The following is a 15,869-nucleotide window of genomic DNA, read 5'->3' as shown; positions in this document are numbered from 1 at the left end:
TCTCCCCAGACCTCCACTGTACTGTGCAGATCTGGCAGTACCCAGAGGTGGAGGCAAAGCAGAGCTCTCATGCATCAGAATGATCAGCTGGAGGTCACCAGGGATGTCCAGACATTGAAGATGGCCATCTCCAAGTGTGTGATGGAGAGCTCTTGCCACTTTGGGCAGCCAGGGCCATCAGGGTGCACCGACTCCAGGGGGATCCCTCTTTGTGTCTCCACACTGCCTCGTGTCCTGCCCCAGCAGCCTGGAGGCAGGCTGGATCCACTCCAGAATGCTCTTCTGTCTGCAAAGACATGGTAGATACAAAGTGCAGTTAGTGATGATTTGTCTCCCCATTCTCTAATGGTACTAAGAGATGGAAAGTGGAACAAAGCTGGAAGCAGAGGCAGGTGGAGAGGGTTGAGCATTGCTGTTACTCCTCTTGCAGCACTGGGGTTCCCAAACTTGCATCGCTACAAGGCTGCCCTGAGCAGCTTCCAGAGACACCAGTGAGGCTGTGGGTGGTCCCCTCCTGGGGCTGGGCTGGTAGAGGTCCACGCAGTCGCCCAGCAGTGTTTGGCTGTAAGGGATGAGCCAGCTCCCCACTGAGCCAGCTGAACTGCCCTGTGCCTCTTGCACTGGGCACAGCATAAGGGTCACATGGCAGTGAGGAAGAGGAGCCATGAAGTTCCCCAGAGACAAAGACAGTTGGCTACTAGAAGTTTTGTGCCAAGGAAGCTGACTTCTTGGAGCGGGTGCAGGTCCTTAGTCCCAGGTCCTTAGTGGGTACCTGCCACCAAGGGTGCTGGCCTCAGAGGGCATGTAAGTCCCCTTGGCAAAGACCGCTTGGTGTCAGTGTTAGCGTAGGACTCATTCTTCCACAGACTGGGCTTCTGAAATAGTCGGGACTCATTTTTAGTTTCTATAACTCAGGAATGCTGGCTTGCAAGCTGCCATGCAGACAGCTGCCATGGCCAGTGTGTGGAGGTGCTGAAGCTGGCCCATAAGTCATGTCAGCCCCCGGCAGGATTTTGTAGGAATACCGGCCTGATGGTCACAGCACTCCCGGTCACTCAGATCATAAGGATCAGCAGCTCCCACACCACAGTGGCAACATTTCGCAGTCCCAAGTTCAACAGCCCAGCTGGAAGGAGCCCAGAGCTTTACAAGCCTTATCTGAAGGCGGCAGGCAGAGCTCATCAGCCTTATGGGATTAGCACTGCGTGTGTTGTCCCCTCTCCCCAGGAAAGATGGTGCATTGGTGGTGCCGTGGGGGTAGAGGCGTCCAGCCATGGTGAATGCCAAGGCAGACCCATCAGCCCCAGCACAGCACTCTGCCAGTGCAACAGCTGTGCTCCAGGGCCGGCTGGCACCATTTATGACATGGAGCCAACAGGCTGGACACTGCCTGTCCCAGGCAGCTGTAGGAGCAGGGGGCAGCCACACATGAGCGGACCCTGCATGGGCTGAGCACCAGCCCAGCCACCTTCGTGAGCTCAGCTCTGCCGGACCTGTCTGGCTCCACTGCAGAGGGAGCTCAGGTGGGGTCAGTGGTGATGGTGGCCAGCATCTGCCTGCTGCCCGTCCCAGTGTCCCAAGTTTCAGGATGCTTTACAGCCCCAGACAGAAAGCCCCAGCAGCAGCCGGGTCTGGTGCTGTGTCCCAGCATGTTCCCAGCAGCAGGCAGGAGAAGCAGGGGGGGCTAGCCGCTCCCCAAAGGACAGACGTGGTTGCATGATTGATGGGCCCGGGACCTGACTGGGACCCCTGCCACGGGCACCTTGGGCAGTGCAGACCGGGGTCTCTCGCTGTCAGCCACCAGCCCAGCCTGTCAGGCAGGTCTGTAGTGATGAGACAGGACCGCGGCTCAGGCTTGGGAGTCAGCACGTGGGTGACAGCCACGGCTGTGATGGCTCTGCCGATGGTGCTTCTGCACCACAGCCCAGGCAGGCAGTGCCACCTCCAGCCTGCGCCCACCCAGAGCTCCTGGACCCACGGACACAGAGATGCACGGGGCCAGGTTACTTCTGTCAGGGCCATTGGGGAACACGAGTCCACGTGGAAAGGAAACGTCCCAGTTTCTCCCAGACAGACAGTGGAGTGACACTGGTTGTGCTGGAGCCAGCCCAAGTCCCATAGAGTCCCGTGGACTGCTGCGTTGCTTGCGGCCGCTGCAGCACCTGGGTTCCTCATGTGCCGTATTGCAGCCGCTGCCCACACCCTCATCACCCAGTTAGGGGAACTCGGTCTCATTCTGAATGCCAAAAATATATCTGGGCAAAAATTTGCTCTTGTAATGTGAGGATCAAGGCTTCCTCAAAGCGTGGCACAGCTCGGAGGGGTCCCCCAGGGTGCTGGCAGGTCAGACCCCAGGGGTCAGGCAGGCTGCTCAGGGGGTGCCCAGCCGGTGCATCTCCAGCAACACCTTCAAAATCATGTGTTAGCCACTGGCTGGGGAGGAGACAACTGAGCAGCAGCTTCCTCAGCTCCATGCTCAACAGGCCTGGGAAGCGCTCTCCCTGCAGGGACCCTCACTTTCTGCTTAGCCACGCCGCAGGGGATGGGCCTGTCGTAGGGGACCTGCCTTGGTATGGCAGCCCTTGCTAACCTGTTTGCTTTTATGTTTGGATTTTCAGAGAAACTGGATGAGATTTTGGCAGCAGCCGAGCCCGCACTGAGAGCAGACATTGTTGAAGCAGATTCTAGGGCAGCCACTGTGAAGCAGCGACCAACAAGCCGGCGCATCACGCCAGCAGAAATCAGTGTGAGAGAGGAGGGCTCGCGGTGGGAGAGGGAAGGGCACGTCATGCTGTGACAGATGCTGACTGCCAGCATGACGGGCTCATGGTGGGAAGTGGGTTTCCCTAGGGGAGTGAAAGGGGACATACTGGGCAAAGGCTGAGACACAGAGCAGGACCCGGGGCGGTGGTGGAGGAGCTGACCCAGGCTGTTTGGCACTTGCTCACCAGTATGGGGATTGCCATGGGGAGGGCATAAGAGCAGATCTCAAGGAGTGTGGAAAGCTGAGCCGGAGAGCTTAGTCCGGGTGCAGTGTTCAGGATGTGAAGCTGGAAATTAGGAGGAATCAAGAGAAAAACGCCGTCTCTGAGGGGAAGCATGGATGGAGTAGGAGTGGGGCTGCCAGCTCCAGGCTGTCTGGATTGTGAAAGTGCTGCAGGCGGTGGGAGGCAGCTTCTGGAGCAGGAGGTAAAATGGGACAGGCTGCTTCTGAGACTGGCCTGAGTGAAGCCTTCCCACGGGAGGAAGGCTGCTGCTGGAGTCGGCATCGCTGTGCCACCCCACTCTGGGCACAAAGTACCCGAGAGCAGGCAGGGGGACAGGCAGGCAGGGGAAGAAGGACAGGCAGGGGGAGCGGGCAGGCAGAGAGAGAGCAGGCAGGCAGGGGGAACAGGCAAGCAAGACAGGGGAGCAGGCAGAGAGGGGAAGCAGGCAGGGGAGAGACAGAGGGAGGGTTAACCCTTCCAAGAGCAATAGCGCAGGTTTTGGAGGCACGTGGGATGGGGCAGCACAGAATAGGGACTGCTGAAGGTAGAGGTGAGGAAGGGGCCCATCCTTGCCCCCAGGGAAGCCTCCCCTCTGGGGGCTGTGGCAGTCCTGGCTGCCCAGCTTCACCCCTAGTCAGAAGAATCAGGTGGACTGAGATGGAAGTGTTGCATCTTTTCAGCCGAGTCTCGGTGATGTCCAGAATGGTAATTTCCTTTTTTTCTCTTCCAGTCACTCTTTGAACGCCAGGGTATGGCAGCACACTCGGGGGTCCTTGCGGGAGCTGAGAAGCCCCATGTTTCACTGCGCAAAGGAATTCCACGAACAAAATCTGTAGGTAAGGCAAACTGGGGGGAAATCCCTTCCTAAAGAGGAAAGGTCATCCCCGTGGAGCATTCATGCTTGCACAGGAATCAGCAGGAAAAACCCCGCCCTCTCTACTGGCTTGTAACTGAAGATCTTTGAAGAGAGGATGTTTAATATGATTTCTGCTTTGAAAGCTGCATGTGTTCTGAGAAGCCTATTCTAACGCTGACACTGGTACTGCTCTGAGCAGAAGGCTGGGCTGGAGACCTCCAGAGGTCCCTTGCTCTCTCAGTGTCTTTACAGCGCTGCCAGGGAGCAGGGAGTTTCTCCCACCCTCCATGCTGGCTAATGAGGGATCGGTGGGTGATGTTCTGTCTGCCCGTGGTCGTGGCTGGGCTGGACACCCAGTGTGCTGAGCACATGGGTGGTGAGTGTGTGACCATGAGCTGTCACAGACTGAGGCAGTGGAGCAGGTAACAACTGAAATTTTTCTAAGGAAAAACAGGACAGGGTCTGTAACAGGCAGTCATCTAAGGATTATGTCAGGATCTTTAGACCCAGCCCCAAAAGGTTTAAGGTGCAGCTAAAACCGAAAATATGCTGGAAGAAGGAGATGGGAGGATGAGGCAGAGTGAACAAGGGCTGGTGGCACAACGGCAGTATGGGCATCTCATTTTCTTCTCTTGATTTTGCGTATCAGTGGGTTTCATCTGGGTGGTAGCACCAAGCCACAGTGTTCGTAAGGTCTGAGGGCTGTGCAGGTCGGAGCTGGGGAGACAGCATTACCACTCAGCTAGAGAACCTGGGGGGCAGAGAGAAAGGTGGTGTGCTGTGTGGCAAGGGTTAATTTTAAGTAAATCCAAGGCATCATTTGATAGTAATGGTAATGCCAAAACAGATTGTCTTAACACACAAAATAAGTGAGTAGAAGGTAAATTCTGCTTTGAGCTACAGCTGAGAGCAGCGCAATCTCAGCAAGAATGCAAAAATTAGTTGAAAAATGCAAGGGTTAGCATTCAAAATGTACTTTTTAATATACGTACAGAGAATTGCTGTGCATACGTGCCTCACGTTCGTGTTCGTACGAGAGCAGTTGGTACCTGTAGTGCCAAATGAGATTGATCTGAACGTAGTAGATAGCTGGAGATAATAAAATGTGTGTATGATTTATCTGAAAAACACATTAGGAGAGATAATCTTTAAAAAAAAAAAAGAGTGGGTGTTTAAGGGACTGCCCTGGTGTGTATTTATACACTGTGTTGATAAAGCTGCTGTCCTGCCATGAAATCTGCAGGCAGCAAGCTCCCCTAATTCTGAAGAGCTGCAATAGAACCTGGGCCAAGCAGATGATGAGATAGTGTTGGAAGTGAATGTAGGCATTAATTAGTTGCTCATGCATTGCAGTACTTTTAATGTACATGGTAGAAAGGGAGCAGAGCTGACTGCCTTGGTGCCTGGGAAAGATGCTTCTAAGCAGAAGTTGTTCAAGGCTCAATCAAGACACAAACAGCTGGACAGCATATTAAACGGGATCTCTTGTGTGAGAGAGCATCTTCACCCAGTAATAGATCATAAACTGGAAAAGTATTCATTAAATATGAAATACTTGCCTGTAAGGAGCTCCTTTTTGCTGGTGAAGGCCAAGTCAATGACTCAGGAAGTCCCTCTAAACCCACACCTCGCTGTGTGATGCTTGTCATGCAGGTGCACTGTCAAGGATCTCTGTATGCAGAGAACTGTGAGAAGAGAGATTTGAAGTTTGTAGGGTTTATACGACAGTAAGGTTTGTTGGGTTGTGTGTAGGGTTTATATGCTCATGAGCACAGAGTGTGATGTCCCATGTACATCTATTTTGTTCGGAACCTAGAGCATGGAGACCCTGATCCTTGGCACGGGGTTCCCAGCTGTTACAGCTACACACACCATGCAACAAGGGGATTAGAAACACTGAATTTAATCTGCATCAGGGAGGATTAGAAGTAGACCTGGCGATGCCCTGTTCTGAGCAGGAATGGCTGCAGCTGTCACGAGCACAGCATCCAAGCATAAATCCAATCTGACAATAAATGCAGCAAAAAAATCACATGTAGCTTTTGATGATGTTCAATCCAAGGATGGCATGTGTCTGTCTGCGCTGAAAGGGACCAATTCCTGTTGAGGAGGGGACAGCAACTTCTTGTTTCCAGTTTGCCTGCCACAGTACACATCAAAAGCAGGTTTTCAGCTGCCTTTTAGAAACCAGCTAATTTTTGTGGAATTCCAGATAAGCTAAAATAGAAAACAGCCAAACAGTAGAAATTGGGTTGCAACTGGCTCGTTTTAGAAGTCCTTCTTGAGCTGTCATTTCACTCCCACAATGAACAGGCTCATACGCTGTACAGTCAGTTGACTTCATGATAAAAATCACTACTAAAAGTAAGGAACTAGATGAAAAATAAGCAGGGGTTGGTTGGTTGGTTTGTTTTTTTGGTGAAGAAATGCTCTGAATTATTTGCATATATTACACAGCTGGTTTCGTTTCCCAGGGACTTGTGATAAAAGATCAAAAGATTTCATGTTCGCACCTAAAAATTTCTTGAGACCAAGGTTGTTAACCTTTGGCTGGCTACAAAGAAAGCAGAATGGAAGAATTATTTTGACAAAAATGTGAAGAAAAGAAATGCATTGCAGTGGGGAGGCTGATAGAAAAGAAAATCTTTGTCAGGCTTCCAAGATAGCTACCACGCCATCTGCTCCAGCATCAGAAGTTAAAAACACTTGAAAGTCTGCAGAACTGTCATGGTACCCACTAAGTCTCTCCCCTGAGCAAATTCAGGGTAATGTAGATGGTGGTTTTGCACGGATAGAAGTAGTGTGTATCCCCATGTCAAACACGACAGGCTGCAGGCGCTGGCTGCCAGCGGCAGATGCACCTTCCAAAGTGGTGCCTTGGTGTTCAGAAAGGCACTGGGGTTCTGCTCTGCCAGCGGAGGGGGAGCATGCAGCCCCCCCCATCCCACTCCGGGACAGTCCTTCCCTGATCCTGGGTGAACTCGCAATGTTCCCCTCTCTATGCAGGTTCTCATGTTCACCCTAGCTGCAATTTAAGCTTTGTGCCATAGCAGCCAGCGCAGTTGTCGAGGTTTAATCCCAGCCAGCAACTAAGCACCATGCAGCCACTTGCTGACTCCCCCCACCCCCCCGCAGTGGGATGGGGAGGAGAACTGGAAAAAGGTAAAATGTAGGTCGAGATAAGAACAGTTTAATAATTGAAATAAAATCAACATAATAATGACAACAATAATAATTGAAATGGAGAGGGAGAGAAAGGAATAAAATGCAGGGGGGGTGGGGGCAGACACACACACAAAAAAAAAAAAATGTAAAATGTAAAAAAACAAGTGGTGCACAATACAGTTGCTCACCACCCGCTGACCGATGCACAGCCAGTCCCTGAGCAGCAATTGGCAGCCTCTGGCCAACTCCCCCCGGGTTTATATACTGGGTATGACGATCTGTGGCATGGAACATCCCTTTGGCTAGTTTGGGTCAGCTGTCCTGGCTCTGCTCCCTCCCAGCTGCTTGGGCACCTGCTCACTGGCAGAGCATGGGAAACTGAAAAGTCCTTGATTTAGAGTAAGCACTGCTTAGCAGCAGCTAAAACATCAGTGTCTATCAACATTGTGCTCATACTAAATCCAAAACACAGTGCTGCACCAGCTGCTAAGAAGAAAATGAACTCTGTCCCAGCTGAAACCAGGACAACAGTACCGTTATTTCACTGCTCTCTGAAGAGCAGTGGGCTTTACTCCTCCTCCTGCTGCTTCTGTTGTTGCCTGGGGCTGATGCTAGCCCCGCGTACCAGAGGATGGTGATGTGCACCCGCTTTCTGCTTCCGGACATGAGCAAAGCCACGGCACTTGGCACCTTTCTGCTCTAGCTTAGGGGAGGCTGTGGGAGCTGCTCTGCCATCCCTGCACAGGGAGAGCAAGGTTGGGAACGGTAGGGCGTGCTCTGGAGAGAGCCACCTCATTAGCTAGCCCAAATTAATGCACAGAGTTAGATTCTCACAGGGATTTAGGCTGTTATGGCAACAGGCCCAAAAGCATTACAGAGAGGTTTTGTGTTTTCCTTAGAGATTAATAATGCATTGAGTACACTCTGAATTGCAGAGGGGGTGTTGCCATGAGACCTGTGACATTGCCAGGCTGCGCGTCGGGTGCGCATCAGGGAGCGTGGTTCTCATTTCAGAGCAGTTAGTCTAGGTGCTCAGAGATGGGGTTCTTTCCTGGTCCTTGCTGGTCACTGGAGGTTCTGTTTTGACTCAGACTCCTTATCCCTGCATGCACCCACCTCCATCATTTGATCCTGGTGATGTTGTGTTGCTCTTTGTAGGAAGCATGTACACCCTACTGCTACGAAGACACAGTATACGCTGTTTGAAGAGAACTGAGATGAAATCTCAATGGCAGTTAGCAAAGGGACATGTCTGTTTATTTGTCATTGAAGTTTAATCTTCCAGTTGTGGACATGGAAGATGGACCAGGCACAGAGGGAGGTCACGGGCAGCACACAAAGGGTCATGCCATTTGTGACAGACAGATGCTATCTTTTTCTCATTGCTCGTTCTCACCTCCACCATCCCTCTTGAGAACCTGGAATAGCTCACAAGGTTTCTCGTTCATCTGGCAGACCATCGGTGTGAGGTGTAGAGGAGGCGAGAGCGCTTGGTTGCTGGTGGCAGAGTGTGCTGGGAAGCAAAGACCTCAGACACCCTGTGTGTCCTGCACCGCAGGGGAATGGCAAACAGCGTAGTTGCTGGGTTGAGATCAGAGGGAGTGAAAGGGCAATGTAGTTCAGGTGCTACAAATTTAAAGGAACTGCCTTCCCCCAGTGTTGTGCTGTGTGTTAGAGTCTGGCTGAGGCTCATCAGTGGAGACTTTTCTTGTCGGCTGATAGTCTGTTCTGTGGATGCGCGCATTGGTGGAGGGCTGCTCTGCTATTGCTTGGGTACCCCTGAACTGTGTAGAAATTCTCTGAATGCTGCAGGAGTTGGCCAGGCTCCTTCTCCTGCAGCCTGCCCATCCCCTGGGCCGAGGCCTGCCCATTGCCCAACGCAGCATTTAGCAACAGGCAGGTGTTAAGATAAAAGTGAAAAATGAATATATTTACAAGTAACGAACTGTCAACATTGCAGTCAATAGGAATAGGGTTGGATAAAAGAGTGCTGTGCTTTCAGCTGCCAGCATTTTAGATAAACTCATATAGATTATTTCTCCATTTCAAGTGAAAAACTGCCAGGATGGTTTCACCAGTCTTGTAGCTGGTCCCTCGCCTTTCGGGAGGACCCTTGTCCTTGGCACTGCTTTCAGCAGGGGGATTTCTGTCCGGCTGTGTGCTCATTACCTCTGCAGGGATCTGTGCAGGGTCCAGTCTGCTCTGCAAGGATTGAACACAACCCATAAATTCAGTACTTAATCAAGACATCAGGTTTCAAGCCTGCTCCCAAAGGGTTACTGGTTGCTTTTGCTCAACTTTGGAGACTCCCTGAGCAGAGCTATATCCTGCACAGACAGTAAATAAAACTCAGCAGTGATTAGTCTTATGCTTAACTATAAACAGATGCTTCTCCATGTTAAGGGAGAGGTTTCATTTTGCCAGCATGATCACATTTAAACATCAGTGAGGAGTTTCCTTTTATTCTATCACAAAGACGTATTTTACAAAATTCGCTATCACAGTAGGAATGGGTAGTGAAAGATTTGAATAAGAGAACATAATAACACAGCAACACAGTTCACAGAAAGCCTTGTTAAAGGTCTTTACAGACCAGGTGGGCATCAAATTAAACTGATTGACAGAGTTTCAAAAGAAAGAAAAGGAGGTAATTCTGCACGCGGGGCTGGCAAGCCACTGCTGCAGGATATTGGGAGCGCAAGAAACTCGAGTCAGTTCAAAGAGCAGGGCCAAGCATCTGGAATAAGAAAGTCCACCAAGGGTTAAAGACAAAGGCAGTCTGACTCAGCCAGCTCTTGATCAGCAAATTGCTGGAAGCTGAGAGCATTTGGGAGGGGCGAAGCAGCATTTGGTGCTTGCTGCCTTCTTATATGCTTCCTCAGGAAGTTATTACTGGCCACTGCCAGGCAGCACGCTGGGCTAGATGTGCCTTTGATCTGTGAGGCTGGAGGAGAGATGGGGAAGCCGACTACTGAGTATTGAGGCAGTGTCGTCAACAGAATATAGGGAGCGAGCAAGCTGCACCGAGAGGAGGAGAGGCAGGTGAGTATGTGGATGTGGTTGTTTATGCAGGACTCAGATGACAAGCATGCAGATACAGCGAGCAGAGGAGCTACGTCAAAATGGTGAGTTGCAGGTAGTGAGGAAAGAGCCTACCAAGAATTTGCTTTCCTCCCATCTCTCCCATCAGTGATCTGTCCTGAGTGTCGATTTTCTTGCTGAGAAGCAATAGGAGACGTTCATTTTCACAGGGAACAGGTATTATTCCCGCTACAACCTTGGGAACCAGGACTGTAATGAAGCCACTGTTATTCTGTTGTACGATCAAAGGATGATTGAGGTTGGAAGGAGGAGGTCTCCAGTCCAACCTCCATCTCAAAGCAGGGTCAGCTATGACATCAAATCGTGTTGCTCAGGGTTCTATCCAGTATGGCCTTGAAAACCTCCAAGGGTGGAAACTGCACACTCTTTCTGGGCAGCCTGTTCTGCTGCTCAACTGTCCTCATCATAAAATTTCTCCTTTTATCAGCCAGAACCTCTCATTTCGGTTTTGCCCATTGCTTCTTTTCCCCCCACCATGGCCTCTTGTCCTCCACTGTGAAAAGCCTGGCTTTATCTTCTTGATAACCTCCCATGGGTACCAGAAGGCTGCTGTTAGGTCCCCCCAAAAGCCATTCCTACCACAGGCTGAACAAGCCCGGCTCCATCAGCCTCTCCAGACAGAGCCAGAGCTCCAGCCCTGACCATCTTGGTGGCTCTCCACTGAACTCCCTTCACGCTGTTGATATATTTCTTGTACTGGGGGCTGCAAAACTGGATGCAGCAGTGTTGTAGGTGTGGTCTCATGAGTGGGAGTGAGAGGGGTAACCTCTTCGCTCTGTCTGGTGTCTTTGCTCCTGTTCACGCTGCCCAGGACACCGCTGGCCTTTGCTGCCAAGGCACAGGGCCAGCCCATGTTCACCTCGCTGCCTACCAAGCCCCCGAGTTCTTTTCCACAGAGTTGCTTCCCAGTCAGCCAGCCCCGAGCCTGTCCAGTTGCAAGGGGTGCTTCCTTCTCAGGTGTGGGAGTTTGTGTCTGTCCTTGAAATTCATGGAGTCCCTGCTGGTGCATTCCTTTCTAGGTCCTTTTGAGATGTTTAGCTGGTCATTGAACTTGGTAGTGCTTTGGATATCATTTTCCATAGCGTTCCCCACCTCATTTAAGAAAAAACAGAGGGCAGGTGCTTATGGCAGAGGAAAATAACAGGTGGGCGATAGAGGGAATAAAACAAAGAATTACAGAAGCAGGTATGTACAATAAAAGAAAAACTAATACCCATGCCTTGAATACATTTAGGTTATCTGTCCCCTTCACCCTTCCTTCCTTTGAAATACTTAGCTTTTAATGCTTTAAAAGAACTTCACAGGAGGGGCTGTGTGCTGCTGGGGCTTGTGGAAGCCCCAGCAGGTAGAACAGGGGCTACTAAATCCGTAACTCTTCATGGTCAGCAGCTGAGTGACTGTTGGTGTCTGTTTCTCCTCTGGTCTGGCTGCCACTTGGCCAGTCTGCTCTTTGCGGATCCGGAGATCGAAGAAAGATGAACCTGCTTTCAAATTTTATTTCCTGCAATAGCTCTGCACTCAACACAGTGGTACCTAGCTACAGGATGGTCAGCACATCCGTAAGACAAGCTGTAATGGCACTAGACCATGTTCTGTAACAGTCTGGGCCTGGTAACAGAGCTCAGTGCTGCATAAATTTCCTTGTTTCAATTCTTGGCCATTCCCAGGCGAGAAATACAAATAAGCATAAAAGCATGGGGTTTGGTTTTGGGGGTTTTTTTGGATCTTCACACTGTTAAAACAGGTCAGTGTCTACACTGAACCAAACCAGGGCTCCATCTAGTGCAGGATCCTGTCTCAAGCATTGCTCTTAAGCGGATGCCCAGGAAAGAGTGAAAACAGGGCAGTGGTAGGAGGTTTCTCCTGAATACTCACCCAGGCAGCTGTGTCTTCATTTCAGAGGTTTCTGTGCACATAATAGCCCAGAAAAAGTGCATCCTCCATACCTTTGTCCAGTCTCTCTTTGAACTTGTTTCGTGCTTCCAGTTCATTCTGCTACCTTGGTGTTAAAAATCCCCAAGCCTGCGTTCAGCAAAAATAGCATGGCTTTGAACACAGCCATAGTCTGAACAATGTGACGAGATGTAAAGTTCGGTGCCCACTGGCCAAAATGCTCCCTTTTTCCAGGGAACCCAGTGGACTCTGCATCTGCAGGCATTTGCTGAAATTGCTAACGTAATACAAGGCACAGTTGCCAAAGCACTTTGAATGCTGGTGGACATTACAGAAAAAAGCATTGGAGCCAAAAAAGCAGGTGGTCAGTGTGCTGCTGTGCCAAAACGTGGCTTTCTGCCATCTTGAGCATTCTCTCAAGAGCAATTTGAAACCTTGAAAACTGCTGAACTGTGACTGAAAAGAAGGAGATATGGCAAGTAAGTGATGAGCATAGCAAAGCAGGACTTGGTGAAGAGGGGCAGGGTGGTGGAGAAGGCTGGAGCAGGTTAGGCTGGTTAACTCTCATCCACACAAGTACTTGCTATATTAATGGATTTTTCCTCGTATTGCTTTACTTTGCAAGATTCTCGTACTCTTTCACTTGAGTATTACAAGTACCTGAAAAAAGTTTCACTGTGCACCCAGGTAGTAAGTTAATAGTAAGAATGAGAGAATCTGGCTTCCTTGGGTACTTCCAATTCTTGAATCATGTAACTAAGTTTGGGATAGGCCCTGCTTCTGAATTCAGTCTAGCATGCTGAAGCATATGTAACCCCTCGGGGGAAAGGGGGGAGTGTGACACAAGAAGAGCGAGCGGGAGAGCGCGAGAACCCGCGCCTGGGAGATGGCACTGTTTGCTGTGAGTTGCACAGCCTGGTTGCGCTCAGCTGTCTCGCACATCGGCACTTGGGTGTCGGGAGGTTTGATCGAGCAAGTGTTCAATTCTGTCACTGTCGCGTTGGTCTGCAGAGCATTCAGCCCGGTTGGAAAGTATTGGGCACAACTGTCTGATGGATTTAAAACAATGTAAGACATGGTGAGAGTCTGTGGCCACCCTCCCGTGCCAAGTGAACATGAGCAAAGGGCTGAACTGCAAACGCTTACACGGAGCAAATAAAAGATGAAGGGAAAAGTCACCTCGGAAAGGAACTGGGGTGGGGGGAAGAAAGGGATGTCGTATATCCAATTTGCGGTGACTGCTGCACTCTGGGTTCTCTGGAGACGTCCTCTCTGACTTCACTGTTCTTGTTTTCCAGGTGAAGACGAGAAACTTGCTGCTTCTTTGCTAGATGGGAAGTTTCCTCGGAGCACATCAATGCAAGACACTGTTAGGGAAGGACATGGGATTCCACCACCACCTCAAACAGCCCCACCCCCACCTCCTTCTCCATATTACTTTGACACAGGCCCCCCTCCATCCTTCTCTCCACCTCCGCCCCCTGGAAGAGCCTATGATACCATACGATCAAGCTTTAAGCCAAGCCTAGAGGCTAAACTCCATGGACTCCCACAGGTCATTAGTGCAGCTGAGATGTATGATCAGGCGAGGACTTCCATTCCTTACCCTGAAAGGCAGAAGAGGGCCCGATCCATGATAATCCTACAGGATTCCTCTCATCTTCCCGTGGAGCCAACAGAGATCCCTCGGCCTGGCCCATCTGCAACCCCCCCGGAGAAGCTGAAGAGGAAGGGGAGAGTGATTGACAACCCTTATGCCAACATGGGTCAGTTCAATGTCAGCCTGTTTGCTCCCACCAAGCCGCAGAGGAAGAAGAGTCCCCTTGTTAAGCAGTTGCAAGTGGAGGATGCGCAGGAGAGAGCAGCACTGGCCATCACCGGAGGCTTTACAAGGGAGCCCTCTCCCACCCGCAGGAGCCATCGCCTGAGTGGAGTGGAGTATCAGCACCACACTGGCATTGCTCAGGTTGAAGCCACAAGCATCCCCTTCGCCACTGCCATTGCTGGAGTCATGAAGGACAGAGACCGTCGTCTGGATGAGAGGCGGAAATCCACTGTCTTCCTCTCGGTTGGGGCCATCGAAGGAAGCCCCCCCAGCAGCGACATGCCATCCTTGCAGCAGTCCAGGTCTATCGATGAGCGGTTGTTAGGAAGCCGAGATGTACTACTGCCTTCCCCTGTCTCAGCTTTAAAGCCATTAATTAGCAGCTCATCCTCAACATTCATCCACCCCCTAACAGGAAAGCCCTTGGATCCAAACTCACCACTGGCGCTTGCGCTGGCCGCAAGGGAACGGGCCCTCTCAACTCAAGTCCCATCCCGGTCGCCCACCCCGATCCACAGCCCAGACTCAGACAGAGCAGCACCCCTGTTTGTGGACATCCAAACCAAAGAACCAGAGAGGGGGGAGTTGGAGAGTTTAGTGTCCCCTGCGTACTCACCTGGAGGCAAAGGGGCAATCGGAACAGACTCTGGGACTTTGGCCCCCACTAAGGGCCCGTGGGGGACTCCGTCCACACTGAGAAAAGAAACTGAGGTGAGAGCAGAAACACCTGGGAAGGAGGAGAAAAAACAAGAAGACAAGAAGTCCATGATTATTAGCATAGTGGATACATCACAGCAGAAGACCGCTGGCCTCATCATGGTTCATGCCACAAGTAATGGCCAAGACGAGATAGGTCTTGAGGTAAAAGAGGAGAAACCAGCTGTCCCTGAAGCATGCACAGAGCCAGCAGAGTCGCCCAAAGCAGAGACCCAGCCCAGTCCTGTGGGAAAGCCTCCAGTCAGTCCAGCCTCTGACAAGACATTGGGACAAGGGAGTTCGGAGGAAGAAGTGGAGCCCTACACGGTTACCCTCCCGCCAGCTCAGTTGTCTTCAAGTGACGAAGAGACCAGGGAGGAGCTGGCCAAGATAGGGCTGGTGCCTCCACCAGATGAGTTTGCGAACGGGGTACTGGTCACCACCCCTGGCACACCAGTCAGCCACCTGGCTACGCCTAGCACGCCATCCATACCAGCGGCAGCAGTAGCACCTTCTACCACTGGCGGAACACCCTCAGGGAAGCCCTCTGATGCCCCCGTAGCCCCAGAGTCTGCTGCAGACTCGGGAGTGGAAGAGGTGGACACCAGAAGTTCAAGTGACCATCACCTGGAGACCACAAGCACCATCTCTACGGTCTCCAGCATGTCTACGTTGTCCTCAGAAAGCGGGGAGCCTACTGACACATACACTTCCTTTGCGGATGGACAAACTTTTATACTCGAGAAGCCACCAGTGCCTCCAAAGCCAAAACTCAAGTCCCAGCTCAGCAAGGGGCCAGTTACTTTCAGGGACCCACTTTTGAAGCAGTCTTCGGACAGCGAGCTCATCTCCCAGCAACATGCGGCCACTCTGGCATCAGCCAGCATTGGCCGGCCACGCTACCTCTTTCAGAGAAGGTCCAAGCTATGGGGGGACCCCATGGAGAGCAGGCCAATCCATGGGGCTGATGATGACAAGCCAACTGTGATCAGTGAGCTAAGTTCCCGACTACAGCAACTGAATAAGGATACACGATCACTGGGGGAGGAACCAGCCGGGTCCACGTTAGATCCCGGGAAGAAGTCACCTGTGGTCGCGGCACGGTAAGAAGCTGGTCGCTGGCCAGGGGTGGGGGTGGGGTGCAGGGCTTAGGCGTCCGTGGGGGGGACGGGGAGGTGCATAAGCAGAGTGTAACTGTGCCGAGGAATCCAGGGCGTGTTTTGAGGGGCATTTCAGAGATGTCAGGACTTCTCAGCTGCATGGGAGGTGACGATGCTGAGACATGCTTTCCAGAAGTGGGTGTGATTTGTTCATGGCTCCTCTCTACACACCGCACACGTAGCGA

At 51.4% G+C, this 15,869-nt stretch overlaps 1 protein-coding gene across 10 annotated transcripts in view; it reads left to right on the top strand.

Moving 5' to 3' along the window:
- Positions 1-15,869, top strand: part of SHANK3 (SH3 and multiple ankyrin repeat domains 3) — a 369,257-nt gene that overhangs the window by 328,925 nt on the left and 24,463 nt on the right. For all 10 annotated transcript variants that reach the window (XR_008732337.1, XM_055710964.1, XM_055710961.1 and 7 more), the window contains 3 exons: positions 2,619-2,746; positions 3,718-3,823; positions 13,302-15,627. Coding sequence is in view for 9 of the 10 variants with exons in the window: in XM_055710964.1 (XP_055566939.1) it covers positions 2,619-2,746; positions 3,718-3,823; positions 13,302-15,627 (2,560 nt within the window). In the remaining variant the exon portion in view is untranslated. The remainder of the gene's footprint in view (positions 1-2,618; positions 2,747-3,717; positions 3,824-13,301; positions 15,628-15,869) is intronic.

This window comes from Falco cherrug, chromosome 5 (assembly GCF_023634085.1).
Source record: "Falco cherrug isolate bFalChe1 chromosome 5, bFalChe1.pri, whole genome shotgun sequence".
NCBI classification, from domain to species: Eukaryota; Metazoa; Chordata; class Aves; order Falconiformes; family Falconidae; genus Falco; species Falco cherrug.
This window is presented reverse-complemented; position numbering and strand designations above follow the sequence as displayed.